Genomic DNA, 19869 nt, shown 5'->3' with positions numbered 1-19869 from the left:
TCTATAATACAAATCAGAATTTTTTTTAGGCACAGAAAGTAGTGATGTATAAAATTTTTACTTACGTGCTGCTTGATTCTGTGCTTGTTTCCTTTTCTTAATTTCTCGTTTTAATCTGTTCACATCCTTTAGCAGTTTCTCTACTGCTTCTTCACTGTGTTCTACTTTTTTACATATCCTCTGCAAAATAAAATAATTTAAGGGTATATATAAAATTCCAAGTTCTGTACTACCATCTGGATTCAAGAATAATATAAAATTCTTCATGGTACACAATATCAATTATTACTTGCTTTAAAAAAGATTTTAGTTTTAGAGAGGGGAAGAGAGGGAGAAAGAGAGAAAAACATCAATGTTTGGTTGCCTCTTGTGTCCCCCCTATTAGGGACCTGGCCTGCAACTCAGGCATGTGCCTTGACTCAAAATCAAACCGGTGACCTTTTGGTTCTCAGGCCGGAGCTCAATCCCGTGAGCCATCAACCAGGGCTATTTGCTCTTTATAAAACTAATTTTGCTATTTTATACCTACAGAGCATTTGTATGGTGCTTAATGGGTATAAAATGTTTTCTAGATATAACTTCCCATTTATATAATAGCTTTATCATATCAATTTTTTTCCTTGATAATACACAAATATTTAACTTGGTTTGAAACAAAAATCATTATACTATTTTGAGAGGTGCACAGTTAATGCAGATATTTAACCTTAAAGAAAAGTGACTACATTTTACTGTTATGAAAGAATTTTCATACAGGAATTTCATAATTCCTATAAAAGAAATTACTTTTGAAAAGTACACTAATCTCATATGTAATCAGTTTGAAGTACTAATGCCCTTTGACTCAGTGATTTCATTTTGGGAATGTAACTTAATAATAAAATATAAATAATAAAATGCTTTTTAATATAATATCAAATCAAAAGTAACTACTTTCCAATTGTGGGGTAAAAGGTTGGTATAGCCAGTTTTAGTGGATACTTTTAGAGATGTCTGCTCAGCATATTTATCATGAACCTGTTCACCCTGCCATAGGGGTTCACAAATAACCCTTTCACCAACTTCATCCTAGCTTACCCAAGCAGAGATAATACACAGCAGATCAGGAAACCCTAATCTCTTGAATACAAGAGATCTAACTATAGTTGTGAGTTAGCCATTCTCTGGTCAGCCAGTGGATGAATAAACAAAGATCTGTAGATACTTTGAAGGGACCCAATGTGCAGACACGGGGAGAGAGAAGGTTGTGATGACACTCTAGATCCTGGTTCCAATTCCTTCTGGAAACTCAGCTGTTTTCTGCCTACAGTTACTGTAACATACCTCCCTACATTCCCTATTGTAGCTCAAGTTATACTTTTAACATAAGAGTTCTAATGTACTATTCTTTGAAATATGCCATTAAAAAGAACAAAATATGGAGGCAAGATGGAGGAGGAGTGACAAAAGCCACGCTAGCCTCCTCCCAGGACCAACTGAATTACAACTAAATTGTGGAGAAATCAACCTGAACAAAACAACTAACTATAATGGTGAGAAAGAAGCCTTATAACCTAGCACAGACAGAAGAATCAGCTTCAGCACAACCTGACTGCAACTGCACAACAACATATAAGATGTGGTGGGTGGAGTGATCCTCGGTCAACCAGCTGGAGGGAAGGACCCATCTAAGAACAACGCAACAACAATCAAAACCCAGTTACACCCAGAGAGCCAACATAAATGGCATAAAGGGCATCTGAGAGCATCAAGTTCAAGAGATCAAGGAGAATGCACCACTGAATCTCACAGGTCTCCTACCGTAGAAGTCCATACTACAAAGTCAGGGAATCAAAACAGAGTAAGAAGCAGAAGCAAACAAGAAGAGTCTAATAAAATAATGAGAAGACAAAGAAACAACCCCTAATCAAAAGGAAAGGAGGAATCCTCAGAAAGAATGCTAAATGAAATAGAGGCAAGTCAACTACCAGATAATGCATTCAAATAAATGGTTATAAGGAAGCTGAATGAATTCAGTGAGAATAACCAAAACTATAGGGAAGCTACAAGAAAGTAACTTCAAACTATAACAGCACTAAAAAGGACATAAAAACTATCAGTAAGAGCCAGGAGGAAATGAAGAATACAATTTCTGAATGGAAAAACAAGGTAGAAGGAATCAAAAGCAGACTAGATGAAGCAGAGGATTGAACTCAGTGAGCTGGATGACAAGGTAGATAAACTCCCAGAAAGAGCAAGAAAAGGAAAAAAGACTCAGAATGAAGAGGGGTAACAGAAATGCAGAACAACATGAAACATAATAATACCCATATGATATAGATACTAGAAAGGGAAGAGGAGCAAGGGATAGAAAACCTGCATGAAAAATAAATGATGGAAAATTTCCCTAATTTGATGAGAAAAAGTCACACAAGTCCAGGAAGCAGAGAGGGTCCCAATCAAGAGGAACCTAAAGAGGCCTACTCTAAGACACATCATAAAATGACAAAATTCAAAGACAAAGAGAGACTCTCAAAGGCAGCAAGGTAGAAACAAGAAGTAACACACAAGGGAGCCCTGATAAGGCTAGCAGCTGACTTCTTAAACACTACAAACCAGAAGGGAATGGCAAGAAATATTCCAAGTAATGAAAAGCAAAGGCCTGTAACCAAGACTACCCAGTGAGACTCTCAATTAAATTGGAAGACGAATAAAGGAGTTTCCCAGATAAAAGAAGGCTAAAAGAATACACCTCCACCCAACCAGCACTATAAGATATGCTAAAGAGACTGCTTTAAGGAGAGGAAGAAAAAGAGAGAGGGGAACACAGGTACAAAGAGGGTAAAATGGCAATGAATAAATACCTATCAATAATAACCCTAAATGTAAATGGATAAATACTCCAATCAAAACACATAGCATAGCTGAATGGATAAGAAAACATGACCTGCACACATGCTGCCTAAAAGAGACCCACCCCAGAACAAAAGTCCCACACAGACTGAAAGTGAAGGGCTGGAAACAAATATTCCAAGCAAATGGACAGGAAAAAAAAGCTGGGGTAGCAAAACTTGTATCAGACAAAATAGACTTCAAAACAAAGGTGATAAAAAGAGACCCAGAAGGACACTTCATAATACTGAATAGAACAATCCATTGAGAAGACAAATATTGTAAACATATATGCACCCAACACAGGAGCACCCAAATGTATAAGGAAAATACTGGAGGACTTCAGGAAAGATATTGACAGCAACACATTTATAGCAAGGGATTTTAACACCCCACTGTCAAAATGGATAGATCTTCCAAACAACAAATCAACAAGGATATTGCAGCATTGAACAATGCCCTAGATCAAACAGACTTATATTTATAAAACCTTTTCCCCCAAAGAAGCAAAATACACATTTCTTTTCAAAGGCATATGGAGTATTTTTAAAGATAGGCCACAGGGTAGGACACAAAACAAGCCTCAACAAATTCAAGAAAATTGAAATCATATCAAGCATTTTCTCATAACTACAAGGGACTGAAACTAGAAACCAACGTCAAAGGAAAAAAAACACTCAAATTCATGGAAACTGACTAGCATGCTATTAAACAATGAATGGGTCAATAATAAGGAAGAAATCACTAAGTTTCTGGAAACAAATGAAAATGAACACACAACAGTCGAAGGCAGCTGGGACACAGCAAAGGCAGTCCTTAAAGGGAAGTTCATAGCGACACAGGACTACCTACAAAAGATATAAACATTTCAAATAAACAACCTAACCCTACACCTACAAGAACTGGAGGAATAACAACAAAAAAAGCCCAGAGTGAACAGAAGGAAGGAAATAATCAAGGTCAGAGCAGAATTAAATAACACAGACTAAAAAAGCAATTCAAAAGATCAATAAATCCAGGATCTGGGTCTTTGAAAAGATAAACAAAATTGACAAGCCTTTAAGCAGACTCATCAAGAAAAAAGAGGTGACTCAAACAAAATCAGAAACGAAGAGTGGGTGGGGTGTGGGGAGAATCTAGGCACAAAATGGCTGCTGTATGCCTGGAGACAAAGGACAGGGGAAGAAAACAAGATTGCATAGAAAGGAAAGAGACAGATGGCACTAGAACTTCCAGCCAAGATGGAGGTGTAGGTATCATAGTTTGCCTCCTTGCACAACCAAAAGGATGATGACAAATTTAAAAATGAAAAATCATGCTGATCTGCCAGAAAATCGAACTGTATGGAAGTCTTGACGACCAAGGAGTTAAAGAAGAAACATTCACCCAGACCAGTAGGAGGGGTGGAGATGGGCAGTCAGCCCGTTCTCTCCCACGGCAGAGAGAACACTCGAGGCAAGGTGGCGGTTGGAGGCCTGGGCAGCCAGAGTGGCTGGAGGCCCACATTTGCATGCAGATAAACTGGGAGGAATAACGGGACCGAGACAGACTGCCTAATCCAGGGGTCCAGTGAGGGAAATAAAGCCTCAAAACCTCTGACTGTAAAGACCTGTGGGGGGTTGTGGTAGCAGGAGAAACTCCTAGCCTCATAGGAGAGCTCACTGGAGAGACCAACAGGGTCTTAGAACATACACAAAACAACCCACCTAGGAATCAGCACCAGAGGGGCCCAATTTGCTTGTCGGTAGCAGGGGAAGTGACTGAAAACTGGCTGAGTTGCAAGTAAGCAGCATTGTTCCCTCTGACTCCTACTCGACATACAGCACCACAACCTGTGGCGACGTGAGTTGCCCCACCCTGGTGAATAGCTAAGGCTCTGCCCTTTGCAACATAACAAGTGTGCCAAGACAAAGAAATGTGGCCCAAATGAAAGAACAGATCAAAACTTTAAAAATAGAAGAGATGAAGAGACAGCCAACCTATCAGATGCAGAGTTCAAAACTCTGGTAATCAGGATGCTTACAGAAGTGGCTGAGTATGGTTGCAAAATGGAGGAAAATATGAAGGCTATGCAAGGTGAAATAAAGAAAAATATACAGGGAACCAACAGTGAAGGGAAGGAAACTGGCACTAAAATCCATGTTTTGGAGCAGAAGGAAAAAATAAAGCATTCATCTGGAAAAGAATGAAGAAACAAGAATTCAAAAAATGAGGAGAAGCTTAGGAACCTTTGGGACAACTGTAAACATTCCAACATCTGAATCATAGGGGTACCAGAAAGAGGAGAACAACAGCAAGAAACTGAAAGGTATTTGAAAAAATAAGGAAGGAGAATTTCCCCAATCTAGCAAGGAAATAGACTTCCAGAAATCCCGGAAGCCCAAAGAGGCCCTAAGAAGTTGGACCCAAGGAAGCATACACCAAGGCACATCATAATCACATTACTCAAGATTCAAGATAAGAGCATCTTAAAAGCAAGAGAAAAGGAGATAGTTACCTACAAAGGAATACCCATAAGTCTATCAGCTGATTTCTCAAAAAGGGAATAAGGAGCTTGAAGGAAGTATCCAAAGTCATGAAAGGCAAGGACCTTCATCCAAGTTCACTCTATCCAGTTAAGCTATCATTTAGAATGGAAGGGCAGATAAAGTGCTTCCAGATAAGGTCAAATGAAAGGAGTTCATTATCAGCAAGCTCTTATTATATGAAATGTTAAAGGGACTTAGATAAGAAAAAGATCAAAACTATAAAGAGTAAAATGACAATAAACACAACTATTAACAACTGTACCTAAAAACAAAAACAAACTAAGCAAACAATTACAACAGGAACAGATTCACAAAAATAGAAATCATATGGAGGGTTATTGGCAGGGAGAGGGGGATGGGGGGAAAGATACAGGGAATAAGAGTAACTGGTATGTACAAAATAGACAAGGGGAGGCTAAGAATAATATAGAAAATGGAGAAATGAAAGAACTCATCTGTACAACCCATGGACATGAACTAAGGTAGGGGAATGCTGGTGGGGGGTGGTACAGGTCAGAGGTGAATAAGGAAAGAAAAAATGGGACAACTCTAATAACACAGTCAATAAAATATACTTAAAAAAGAAGAAATGAAAGAGGAGATATTACAACAGATACCACAGAAATACAAAGGATTGTAAGAAATTACTATGCACAACTATATGCCAAGAAATTTGAATACCTGGGTGAAATGGACAAATCTCTAAAAAATATACAACCTTCCAAAACTGAATGGATAAGTGGAAAGCCTGAACAGGCCAAAAACAGCTGGTGAAATCAAAGAAGTAATAAAAAAACTGGCACAGAAAAGTCCTGGACTGGATGGCTTCACAGGAGAATTTACACAACATTTAAAGAAGAGCTAACCATTATTCTTCTCAGAGTATTCCAGAAAATCCAAGAGGAGGGAAGACTACCAAACTCTTTTTATGAGGCCAGCATCATCCTAATCCCAAAAACAGATAAAGACACAACAGAAGAAAACTAGAGGCCAGTATCACCAATAAACATAGACACTAAAATCCCCAACAAAATATTGGCAAACCCCACCAAGCAATACATTAAAAAGATCATACACATGATCAAGTAGGACTCATCCCCTTATGTACATTTTCCTTCTCCCTAGAAAAACAGTCAGCTTGAGGTAAAATGTTAAGATGGTTTTTAAGGTACATAATCCACCATCTTCTCAGATCGATGGCATCTAAATAAAGTAATATTAAGATTCAATCCTTATCTGAACTTATTTGTTCTGGTAGTGATAGGCAACACGAATGCCAACTTTTCTGGTTTCAGAATTAAGGTGACATTTAAAACAGGAGCAGAGTGGGACCCAAAACAATGTGTGTGAGATACAGTTTTGTATTTGTAGGCCACTGAGATTGAGGTCTTTGTTACTGAAGCTAAACTAAAAATTACAATATAAATCTAGTCAAATGTCTGGATATCCTTAAAAAATTTCAGTGATCAAATTAATATGAATTCTAGAGGTGGTCTTTAAATGTTGAAAAATTAACTTACCTTTAGTTCCTCTTGTAAAGAAGTATACATTTCATTTATCTTGTGTACTTCTTTTAAAGATCCATCTGCTTTAAAGAATTCAGGGCTGTAAAAATTACCAGTTCCTCAGGTAAGTGTACAGAATTCATTAAATGATACGATGAAAAACTTACCTGTAGTTGAGCTATGGAAGAATCACAATCATATTTTACTGACTTTAAGGCATCATTTGTTGAAAGAGGAAGTATTATTTTATATAGCATGAATAAAAAAATTCTAAGACATTGTTATTAAAGCACCCCAAGTTGTGGTAAATTTAAAAATGTACATCTTAGGGGACTTCCGCCAAGATAGAGGCATAGGTGGAAACACTGTGCCTTCTCCCACAACCAAGTTTGAATACAACAAAGGTTTGGAGAACAAAGACACAGCCAAAGAACAGAAAATTGAATTATACGGAAGTCTGACAACAACGAACCATTCAACTGGGACATTAAGAGGGGCGGAGCCAGCAGCGGAGCAGGGTCGGGCAGGACAGATCCCCCGACCTAGGCACGCAATTGGCCAGGACCTAGTCAGGGTGTGGGGCAGACCATGGTCGCACATTCGTGTGTAGTGAGATGGACCACGCAGGCCCCAGGGGGTGAGGGCTGATGGCGGTGGCATACTCGCGTGCAGTGGGATGAAACGCAGAGGCCCCGGTGACGGTGGCAGCTGCGGGACCTGTGGGGGCCACGGCGGGAGGCTGCAGACAGGACGCCATTGCTCCTCGTTGACCCCGCCCCCACATACAGCTTCACAACCCAGCGACTGAGTTGCCCTGCTCTGGTGAACACCTAGGGCCCCGATCCTGCTAAGTAACAGGCACGAACAGCCCAAAAGATGGCGCAAGAAGAACTCAAAGTCCCAGAGCCGATAACTCTAAGCGACCGAGAAAGTGCCAGCCTCTCAGAAGCACAATTCAAGACACTATTTATCAGGATGCTCACAGAACTGGTTGATTATAGTCACAAATTAGAGGAACATATGAAGGCTAAACTAATTGAAATGAAGGGATATGCACAGGAAACCAATAGTGATGGAAAGGAAACTGGGACTCAAATCAATGGAATGGACCAGAAGGAAGAACATTCAACCAGAAAGAAAGGAAGAAATGAGAATTCAAAAAAATGAGGAGAGGCTTAGGAACCTCCAGGACATCTTTAAATGTTCCAACATCTTGATTATAGGGGTACCAGAAGGGGGAAAGAAACAGCCACAAGTGGAAAACTTATTTGAACAAATAATAAAGAAGAACTTCCCCAGTCTGACAAAGGAAATAGACTCCTAGGAAGTCCAGGAAGCTCAGAGAGTCCCAAAGAAGTTGGACCCAAGAAGGAACACACCAAGGCACATCATCATTACATTAGCCAAGACTAAAATGAAGGAGAGAATCCTAGAAGCAGCAAGAGATCAGGGGACAGTCACTTACAAAGGAGTGCCCATCAGAATATCAGCGGATTTCTCCAAAGAGACCTTACAGGCAAGAAGGGGCTGGAAAGAAGTATTCCAAGTCATGAAATCCAAAGACCTACAGCCAAGATTGCTTTATCCAGCAAAACTTTCATTTAGAATGGAAGGACAGATAAAGTGCTTCTCAGATAAGGTCAAGTTCAAGGAGTTCATCATCACCAAGCCCTTATTATATGAAATGTTAAAGGGACTTATTTAAGAAAAAGAAGATGAAAAATATTAACACTGAAAGGACAGCAAACTCACAGTTATTAACAAGCACACCTAAAACAAAAGCAAACCAAGAGGACAGCTAGATGAGGAGTGGAACCATAGAAATGAAGAATGCATGGAGGGTTAGCAACAGGGGAGTGGGAGGAGGAGAAGGGGGGAGAAGGTACAGAAAATAGCATAGACAGTAGGTAGAAAATAGATAGGGGGGAGGGCAAGAATAGTGGGGGAAATACAGAATCTAAAAAACTTGAGACACGTGGTTATAAACTAAGGGGGGAAGAATGGTGGGGGAGGGAGTGTGCAGGTGGAGGCAAATGAAGGGGGAGATAGAACAACTGTAATGGTATAATCAATAAAATATATTAAAAAGTGTACATCTTAGAATCAATGAAATGTGGTATTTAATTTCTGTAAGATGCTGTTAAGCACTGTGGGAACATAAAATACAGTTTCTCATAATGCTTATACTCCAGAAGTATCCTATGGTATCAGTGTTATTTCTGAAAATTATTCCTTTAAGACCAGAAAATGTTTAACTTAGAAGCCTATAGTGTTTGTGAGTCTTGGGAAAAGCTTCATTTTTTGTCTTTATTATGTAGTCTAATTTCATCTCTTTAATATGAAATGCTGCCTTAGGAAATTATTATTTTGAGGCTACCTACTTATTCTTAGAAAATATTTTAAAATATGTAATCCCCTGCCCTGGCTGGTGTGGCTCAGTGGATTAAGTGCTGGCCTGTGAACCAAAGGGTTGCCAGTTAGATTTCCAGTCAGGGCACATGCCTGGGTTGCAGTCTGGGTCTCCAGTGAGGGACACATGAAAGGCAACCACACAGATATTTCTCTCACTTTCTCCCTCCCGTCCCCTCTCTCTACAAGTAAAATCTTTTTTAAAAATGCAATCCCCCATTATGTATTTTATAAATAGACAAATACTAGAAAGGAATATAGAAAAAATAAAAACAGTCTAGTTTATTTGAGTGATGTGATAATTAGTCAGTTTTCCTGTTATTTTTATTTTGCTGTTGTGTAACAAAAAAGTAATTTCAGTTAAGAGAACAGGAATAAGTTCAATGGGGAAGCAATTGAAGAATCTCACCTGTGTGTTTTTACTGCTCGGCGAAAACCAGTGGACATACAGGAACCTGATACAGTTTTATAACCTAGTTGTTCAGACATGCCCAGGTTGGCCACCACTAAAGGTATCCTATGAAAAAGTCTGAGAAAATAAAACATTAAAATATAAACTTAGAACAAAGTAAAAGATTAGCATCTACTTATTAGTATAGATTACTTTTCTCCTAGAAGACTAAAAAACAAAAAATCTCATTCCTTACTATTTACCCAAGACAGAATTTACTTACTTGAAAATGGTTTCTAAGAATTGTGAAATGTAGCCCTGGCTGGTGTGACTCAGTGGGTTGAGCACTGGCCTGAGAACCAGAGTTGCTGGCCAGGTCCCCAATAGGGGGTGCTCGAGAGGCAATCACACATTGATGTTTCTCTCCTCTTTTTCCCTCCCTTCCCCACTCTAAAAATAAATAAGATCTTAAAAAAAAAAGTTGTGAAATGTGGTGTGTGGAGGAGGGGCGAAAAGTTGTGAAATGTATATAGTGCAAAATAATTACGTAAAAAAATATTCATGGCTATTTTAACTAATTAGCACAACTACCACAAGGGCTTGGAGGCCACCATCAACCACCTAGAGCCCTAGGCTTCCTACGTCTACCTGTCCATGTCTTACTACTTTGACTGTGATGATGTGACTTTGAAGAACTTTGCCGAGTACTTTCTTCATCAATCTCATGAGGAGAGGGAACATACTGAGAAACTGATGAAGGTGCAGAACCAATGAGGTGGTCAAATCTTCCTCCAGGATATCAAGAAACCAAAACCCAATGACTGGGAGAATGGGCTGAATGCAATGGAGTGTGCATTACACTTGGAAAAAAGTGTGAATCAGTCACTACTGGACTTGCACAAACTGGCCACTGAAAAAAAAGATCTTCATCTGTGTGACTTCATTGAGACTCACAACTTGAATGAGTAGGTGAAATCCATTATAGAATTGGGGGACCATGTGGCCAACTTGTTCAGGTTGGGGGCATCTGACATGGGACTGTCTCTCTGACAAGTATACTCTGGGAGACAGTAAAGAGGGCTAATAAACCTCAGGCTGCCTTCCCACAGCCACCTGCATGACATCCTGGTCACCAAAGCAGTATGTGCATGCTGGAGTTACCTTTGCCTTTTCTATAACTTGTACCAATCATCCACTTACATCCTTCATTTGTTCCATTCCTTCAAATAATTTGGTACCCCTTCTCCCCCCCAAATAAGGCAATGTTGTTGAGATTTGTCCTATCTTCTATGAATGAAATTAACCTTAGTTGATACTCTTTTAACTTAATTCTCAGGTTCCATGAAGACACTGTTTATATGACCTTTGGGAAGTCCCTATTAACTCCTTTTGGTATATCATCAAGAACTACATTCATCCTGGCTGGTGTGGCTCAGTGGATTGAACACCCACCTACAAACTGAAAGGTTGCCAGTTCCATTCCTAGTTAGGAAACATACCTAGATTGTGGGCCAGATCCTCAGGTGGGGGCACGGAAGAGGCAATTGATCCATATTTCTCTCACACATGGATGTTTCACTCCTTATCTCTCTCCCTCCCTTCCCCTCTCTCTAAAAATAAAGAATCTCTCTTAAAAAAAAAAAAGAACTACCTTGCTTCCTGGCCGAGGTTACCAGCTCAAGTACGTAGGTTCAAGTTCTACAGTATATCCTTCAGCAACCAATATTTTGCATACATATTTTTTCCACCCTATGTTAACTAATAGCAAACCCTCACTGCCAGAAACATAAGTCAACATTTCATACTGAGCTTCTAATTTCCTTATCTGACCTTCATTTTTCCATCTATAAAAACCAGATGGTTAATATAGACTTCAGAGCATTTATATGACAATCTAATGCAGCAATGTATGAAAACACCTGGTAAGCTACAAAAAAATGTTATGAAAATATTGGGTATATTTTTTCATTAGCTGAGGATTGCCAGTGACTGGCCAACATTTACCCTTTCTGAGGTTTATATAAGGCATGCTCCAGCCGATGAGTAGAGCAGCTTTCTGTTATTATAGTTGGTGTTAATAGCAGAAAAACAAGTTCCCCGCTTGAAAGATGCTTCTGTAAGTTTTTGTGAAGTAGTCTCTCTCTAAATGTCATGATCTGGTCTGAATGGCGTCGAAATTTGTACCAACCCACCACATCCTGGAAGGAAATATAGAAAAAAATATCAGGTGTGTAACTAATAGTTACAATTATTGTATCTTACTGTCATAATTAAGCAATAAAATTGATGGCCTTAAAATGGTTTTCTTAATATTTAGCAATATTTTGCTAAATTTTAGTAAACAAAACTTACACTTAAATATACACTTTACACTTTGTAAACTATGCAAACTGTCTTGCAATTAACTTACTTTCCATTCAGTTTAAGGACTAAATTTTATTCTCTATTTCTTTTTTTTTAAGATTTATTTATTTACCTTTAGAGGGGAAGGGAAGGAGAGAAGGAGAAAAATATCAATGTATGGTTGCCTCTCATGAGTCCCCTGCTGGGAACTGGCCTGCAACCCAGGCATGTGTCCTGACTGGGAATTGAACCGTGATCGTGTGTTTCGCAGGCCCCCTCAATCCACTGAGCTACACCAGCCAGGGCTATTCTCTATTTCTTTTAATTATTATTTTTTATTTAATTGATTTTTAGAGGAAGGGGAAGAGAGACAGAGAGCGACAGAGGAAGAGAGAAAGAGAGACAAACAATGAGTTGTTGTTCTACTTACTTATGAATTCATTGTTTGCTTCTTTTATGTGCCCTGCCTAGGGATTGAACCTGCAACCTTGGTGTATCAGGACAGTGCTCCAACCAACAGACCTACCTAGCCAGGGCCTATTTTATTCAATATAGATTAGAGGGTGGGGGAAAAAAGATTAACTTCTTTAATGGCATTTGCTATCTTAAAATCTTCATCTTCAGTCAAAATTTAGATTAACACAGTCAAAAAAAACAAGTTAGTTTCCTATCTAGACACTTGGTTTGCTAAACCCAATAACTTTAAAACTGAAGTCTGTATGGGAATGGTATCACCTATCCCACAAAGTTGAGGTTTTGGAATCTATAACATGCTAAAGAAGTGTATTTTTAGTATTACTAAGCCTGTATTTTTTTAAACTAAAAATAGAATTTCATTTGCTGAAAACTTAGTAATTATAAAAAAAAAAGAAAAATAAATACTTTGCCTAGAGATCTCACTGTGACAGTTTTAGCAACTAAATTTTACATTTGCTCTTTTAAATTGAGGAAATTAAAATGACTTTAAAAAAACTGAAACTTTTTACAGGTAAATTTTCCTTTTTTAAATTTGATTTATTTTTATAGATAGAAGGTTGAAAGAGAGGGAGAGAAACATTGATGTGGGAGAGAAATCGATCATTTGCCTCTTATATACCCCCAACTGGAAACCTGGCTCGCAACCCAGGCATTTGCCCAGATCAGGAATCAAACTGGCAAACTTTTGGTTTATAGTCCAACACTCATCTCACTGAGCCACATGGCCAGGGCTACAGGTAAAATTTTAAATATTACCCAAATATAACTAGGGGAAAGCCCATGCATTTTCATCAAATGATTTTTTTTGAAAGAAACTTCTATTGAATTTACTTTTATTTTGAACTCAGGCATCAAAAAATTTTAAGAGAAAAATAGGACCCAGAAATAATTTTGTATTTGGAAAAGAAAAATATACTTTGATCATTCAAGTTTTAACTGAACACCAAGAATGCTGTAGAGGATTCAAATAAGGCGCTGCATAGAAAATTGTTCCTGCAATATAAAAACTAGTAACTATAGCTATGTAAAAACAGTAATGGATTAAATCCTAGAATAAATAGTACTGGGAAGGGATATGGTGGGAAGACAGAAGAGGAAGAGATCAACGTTCATCAGAATAGTCAAGGGAAGGATGAAAACAAGAATAATACTTTTAATGACTAGTTTTGCTTTCACAGCAGCCCTTTTAAATTTCTGGGGTGGGAGGAAGGTTTACCTGTGTTTTAGGAGGACGTTGTAAAGAAACATGCTGCAAAAAAGTTCTGTCAACATATTACACATTTTTAGGAACTGAAAAATAATACTATAAAAAAGACAAAGTAAACAAGGGAGTACCTTTTTGACACTTGATAGTATTCTCTTCAGGGCTTGTTCATTTAATTCGCCAGAGGAATTGTAAAAGCTGTAAAAGCCAAAATTAAAGGCATCTCAAATAAACTAAAAATGTGAATGATTTTATTGTAACCTTTAATTTTAGTTTCTCCTAAGCTAACTACTCAACCAAAATCCATATACCCACTGGTATGTCAGATGAAGTTCTAAAATAAATAGTAGAGAAAGTTCTCAAAGTGACAGACTTAAAGTGATAGAGTTCATAAGCCATGAAAAAGGAAAAGGAGTGGAGTAACTTCTCTAACTTCTCTTATCTCAAGAGGTAAGTTTGCATATCACATTTTTTAAACAAAACAAACTATTCATTAAATACAAGTATTTATAAGTTCACATAACCGGTTCAAAATTCATTCATAATTTACTTATGACAACTTAAAAAATATATAGGTACATATAAAAATGTGTAAAATGAGTAATGAAGCACAATAATAAAAAGGCAATTTATTCATTGTTAATTCCAAAAGCAAAACTTGCATTAAATTAAGAGAAGTGTTTCAGGTGTTTCAGGAGTTGGTTGGTTTGCGGGTTTTTTGAAGGGGAGGGAGGGAGGGACAAAGAACTGGTTTAGTTTAGAGGTCTTTGTTCTGTAGTTGGAAAGTCAAAGATGTAAAAAGAATTCAAAGATAATTCCAAAAAATTCTAAAGCATTTACTTCCAGCTGTCTTTCCCTTCCAATAATAACAGAATATAAGTAATATTTTCCTACTAACATTTACTGAGATAAACAATATTCTTTTCTATGATGGTGCAATAACTGTTATGTAAAATCCTTTACAAATAATAGTTACTGTAATAAACTTTTAATAGTAACCCTTTTAAATAAGTCACTGTAATAGGCTTTTAATAGTAATCTTACACTAAAAAACTTAAGTTACATAGAACTGAAGATACAAGGTCTAGCAGAAGTAAAGCCTGCTTGAGTGTGGTTGTTGGTAGGGCAGTAAAATGGGTATAATTTATAGTTTTAATTTGAACATTTCACCTAAAATGTCATAAGGTGTGCTTGAGTGTGATATTGTTACGTTATAGAATTACATGCTTCTGATTTTGTAATAAAAGACTTTGTAATAACACAAGGGGTGTTCTTTGTGCCAGACCCTGTATATCCTAACAGGCGATATGTTTTTCTTTTTTAAATACTCATCTGACGATATGTTTATTAATTTTTAGAAAGAGAGAGAGAGAGAAAAAACATCAGTATGAGACAGAAAACATCAATATGAGAAACATCATCTGGTTGCCTCCTTCTGGTGTATGAGATGAGGCTCCAACCAACTAAGCCACCTAGCCAGGGCTATTATTTTTTCTTTTTAACTTACAAAGGCTTACATTAAAATTTTTTACTGGAAAAATAAAGTGTTCCACCTACCAAAGTGGGGGGGCTAGTCAGTTCATCAAACAGATCCCAGATCCCTGTAGTTTACTATTATCCCAACATGAAAGCTCTAAATACAAGAGTTTTTTCCTGTATTTCTCTAGGATGGTCTGCTTCTGAGCTTCTCAAAGTGGGACATAGGCAATACACCAGGGTATACAGGAAACAATAGGATAAGTGTACATCTTATCTATGCCAGCACCGATTTTAAATGACATTTTTGGGAAGGGGGCATTTTAAGATAGACACAGATACACAGGGTGGGGCAAAAGTAGGTTTACAGTTATTAATATGTGAAATAATACAATAATTAATAAGTAATAATACAAGAACAAACTCTGTTTTGCATACTGAAACCGGTAAACCTACTTTTGCCCTATCCTGTATTGTGCAGAATTCATGTTAAATTGTGTAAGCTACCCTGGCTGGTGTAGCTCAGTGGATTGAGCATGGGCCTGCAAACCAAAGGATCATGGTTTGATTCCCAGTCAGGGCACATGCCTGGGTTGCAAGACAATCCCCCAGCAGGGTACAGTTCCCAGCAGGGGACATAAGAGATGCAACCATACATTGATATTTCTCTCCCTCTCTCTTTCCCTTCTCTTCTAAAGATAAATAAAATCTAAAAAATAAATAAATAAAATTTTAAAAAATTGTGTAAGCTTTTTTTTAAGTGACTAAGTTTTAGGCTTCAATGAGCTGTTTTCCAAGAACTTCTTCCAGATTCCTGAGGTGAATCGGTATATTTCAATGGAAAATTCTGATAAGCAATCTATTAGAGCAGTGTTGAACTTTCTGTAAATGGCCAGAGTGTAAATATTTTAGGCTCTGCTGGACACATAGTCTCTGCTGCATATCCCTCCATTTTTTTGTGGTTTGTTTGTTTTTACAATCTTTAATATACTAATGATTCATAGATAGAGTGCCAAATAAAGAACAGGTCATGGGGCCATAACTTTGCCACACAGTTTATGTGCTAGAACATAAAACTGGGTGTTAAAGTTTATCCAGTTTGGAGTCCCAGAATTATGGTAACAGAAGACTCTATTTTTCACATGTTCACTTATTTTAAAATAAGGGAAAACTGTGGTGTAATATTAGACTAGAACTCAAGAAATCCTAATTCTTCTAGTTTTTGCTCTACCACTAATTAGTCCTATGGCATTAGTTACATCACAGACTTTTTACGCCTATCATTTTGTTGCTAAGGACAAACAAAATGTGTGATAAACTTTTTTGAATGAGAGCCATTTTAGGTGGTTCTCCTTATGCCCTTGAGGCACAGGTTTCTGGTCACTGGGTCAGATGGTTTCCCCAGGTCGAAGACTTTATTAAGTTGGTCTATTTATTTAAGATAGTCACCAGAAGATATGAATCACTTTTAACTCTCTTAATTGTTTGCTGGGTTTATTTTTTTAATCCTTACCTGAGGACATTATATCTTCTTTGCTTTTAGAGAGAAAGGAAAGTGGGGAGAGAAACAGTGATTCGTTGTCTCCTGTATGCAGCCTGACCATAGAACACACAACCTAGATATGTGCCCTGAGAATTGAACCCATAACCTTTTGGAGTTTGTTGGTTTTTAATGAATCTCCACCAAGAATACCTTAGTCATTCAACAATTATTTTTGTCATTGTAGATAAGGCACTATAGGAGCTGTACCTCTTTTGGTACAGCAGTTTAAGGCTCTACTAAGCCTTTATTTCCATCATGCTCTACCATAAATCTCTCACCTTAAACATGCTCCACTGCAACCCTTACGCAACCTTAGTGACGAGTACATCCAGCATGACTGTAAGATAATGCTGATTTTTCATGTATGGTTTACATAAACCATAAAGCTATTCTGTTAAAACTACACCAGGTTGTGGTTATAGATGTGTGCTTTATGAAAATTCATTTGTGTAGTTTTCTATATGTAACAACATCTCAATAAAAAGTTTTTAAAAATATCACAGCCTATTTTTAAAAATAGTGCTACTACTTATAGGAGACCATTCTGTGTGGTGTGGGCCCAGCTCCTAGTGGAAAGCGAGGTCTGCTGCACAGGACCCACACCCATGGGTAGGTTCTCCCATGGGGAATCAGGCCTGCATTGTACCTACACCACGTTGAGATTTGCTTTTTGCTAAAACTCCCTCACCCTGAATTGAGGCAGTAAATGTTTACTGCATATCTTTAAAGTGACTTCCTAAAATCTATGCTAAGCCTTCTAAGGATGAGTGTAATGAGTTCAACCACTTTTCCCTTTGCATTTGCAAATATCCTTCTTCTGTGATGTGATTAGTGGCATCCTCTCCTTTGTTTTCTGTAAAAGGTAACCACCTAAATCGAATCTGTGCATAGTAAATGAGGACCATCCTCAATGTAATGTACCCAGAAAAGCAATAAAAGCCTGTCAAGGCAAGGATTGGGGCACTCTCCCCTTGAGAGTGGCCATGACGTCCCTTTTCCTCCACAGGACTCTGTAGTCCATGTGAATTTCTCATCTCATCCATAATGCTGTGGACAGTGCTGGCTGGTGTCTGAATCAACTGCTATCTGTAGGACTAAGAGCACAAGTTTCCACCCTGGAGAAGCAACAGAAATCAGGTTAAAGAAAGTAACTGTTGGACTTCCAGCCAGGAAGGAGGTGTAGGTAGAAACACTGTGCCTCCTCGCACAACCAAAATTAAGGACAACAAAGATTTAGAAACAAAAACACAACCAGAACTGAAAGAAAACTGAACTGTACAGAAGTCTGACAACCATTCAACCAGACTTGTAAGAGGGGCGGAGTCAGTGGCCAGCAAAGAGGGGTCCCAGCAGAAAAAGGCAGTGGCTGCCAGACCCCAGCAAGGGGAAGAAACAAGCAGAGCACCCAAGGTGGTTGGCTGACCAGTCACACATTTGTGTGCAGATAAACTAGGCAAAAATGGGCAGCAAGACAGACTGTGCAACCCAGGGCTCCAGTGACAGGAAATAAAGCCTAAAAGCACCAATTGAAAAAGTGCCAGGAGAGATTCCCAGGAGAGGGAATCTCTCCTGCCTCACAGGAGAGTTTGTTGGAGAGACCCACAGGGTCCTAGAAGTACACAAGCCCACCCCCCAGGAACCAGCACCAGAAGGGCTCAATTTGCTTGTGGGAAGCAGCAGAGGGGACTGAAATTGAAGAGAGAGTGGAAGAAGTGCCATTGTTCCCTCTCTGACCCCACCCCCACATATAGGGTCACAACTCAGCAACTGGGATGCCCCACCCTCGTGAACACCTAAGGGTCCACCACTCATACATAACAGGCTCTGACCAAAAATGGCTCAAATAGAAGAGCAAATCAAAGCCCCAGAGCCAATACTTTTAAGTGACCAAGAGATAGCCAACCTATCAGATGCAGAGTTCAAAACACCGGAGATCAGGATGCTCACAGAATTGGTTGATTTTGGTCGCAAATTAGATTAAAAAAATGAAGGCTACACTAAGTGAAATGAAGGAAAATGCACAGGGAACCAATAGTGATGGGAAGGAAATGGGACTCAAATCAATGGAGTGGACCAGAAGGGAGAAAGAAACAACCAAACTGAAAAGAATGAAGAAACAAGATTTCAAAAATATGAGGAGAGGCTTAGAAACTTCCAGGACATCTTTAATGTTCCAATATTCAAATTATAGGGGTACCAGAAGGGGAAGAGGAAGAGCAACAAGTGGAAAACTTATTTGAACAAATAATAAAGAAGAACTTCCCCAGCCTGGCAAAGGAAATAGACTTCCAGGAAATCCAAGAAGCTCAGAGAGTCCCAAAGAAGTTGGACCCAAGAAGGAACATACCAAGGCACATCATAATTACATTACCCAAAGTTAAAATGAAGGAGAGAATCGTAGAAGCAGCAAGAGATAAGGGGACAGTCACCTACAAAGGAGTTCCCATCACACTGTCAGGTGATTTCTCAAAAGAGACCTTACAGGCAAGAAGGGGCTGGAAAGAAGTATTTCCTAGTAATGAAAGCAAGGACTTACATTCAAGATTACTCTATCCAGCAAAGCTTTCATTTAGAATGGAAGGGCAGATAAAGTGCTTCTCAGATAAGGTCAAGTTAAAGGAGTTCATCATCACCAAGCCCTTATTATATGAAACATTAAAGGGACTTATCTAAGAAAAAGAAGATAAAAAATATGAACAGTGAAAGGACAGCAAACTCAGTTACTAACAACCACACTAAAACAAAAGCAAACTAAGCGGACACCTAAAACAGGAGCAGAGCCACAGAAATGGAGATCATATGGAGGGTTAGCAACAGGGGAGTGGAAGGAGAAGGAGGGAGAAGGTACAGAGAACAAGTAGCATAGACAGTGGGGAGAAAATAGACAGGAGGAAGGCAATAGTAGTGTGGGAAATGTAGAAGCTAAAGAACTTATGACACATGGACATGAACTAAACAGGGGAATGTGGGTGGGAGGGGGTGTGCAGGGTGGAGGGGAATTAAAGGGGGGGAAATGGGACAACTGTAATCTATCAATAAAATATATTTTTAAAAATGCAATTGCTGAAATGTTAAAAAAAGAAACTAACTGCTTAACAGACAAAAGATAACAATGAAAAATA

At 38.4% G+C, this 19869-nt stretch overlaps 1 protein-coding gene and 1 pseudogene across 2 annotated transcripts in view; one reads left to right on the top strand and one right to left on the bottom strand.

Annotated features, from left to right (window-relative positions):
- Window positions 1–19869, bottom strand: part of ABRAXAS1 (abraxas 1, BRCA1 A complex subunit) — a 28062-nt gene that overhangs the window by 1461 nt on the left and 6732 nt on the right. For both annotated transcript variants that reach the window (XM_037035627.1, XM_037035629.1), the window contains 5 exons: window positions 13860–13926; window positions 11709–11902; window positions 9723–9842; window positions 6920–7004; window positions 66–180 (listed from right to left, as the gene is read on the bottom strand). In XM_037035627.1, the coding sequence (XP_036891522.1) occupies window positions 66–180; window positions 6920–7004; window positions 9723–9842; window positions 11709–11902; window positions 13860–13926 (581 nt within the window). The remainder of the gene's footprint in view (window positions 1–65; window positions 181–6919; window positions 7005–9722; window positions 9843–11708; window positions 11903–13859; window positions 13927–19869) is intronic.
- LOC118979543 (ferritin heavy chain-like) lies at window positions 10193–10788 on the top strand (annotated as a pseudogene).

Source organism: Sturnira hondurensis, unplaced genomic scaffold (genome assembly GCF_014824575.4).
Source record: "Sturnira hondurensis isolate 20B ecotype Veracruz unplaced genomic scaffold, ASM1482457v3 Scaffold0022542, whole genome shotgun sequence".
NCBI classification, from domain to species: Eukaryota; Metazoa; Chordata; class Mammalia; order Chiroptera; family Phyllostomidae; genus Sturnira; species Sturnira hondurensis.
Note: the sequence above shows the minus strand (reverse complement) of the source record. Positions and strands in the feature narration are given on the sequence as shown.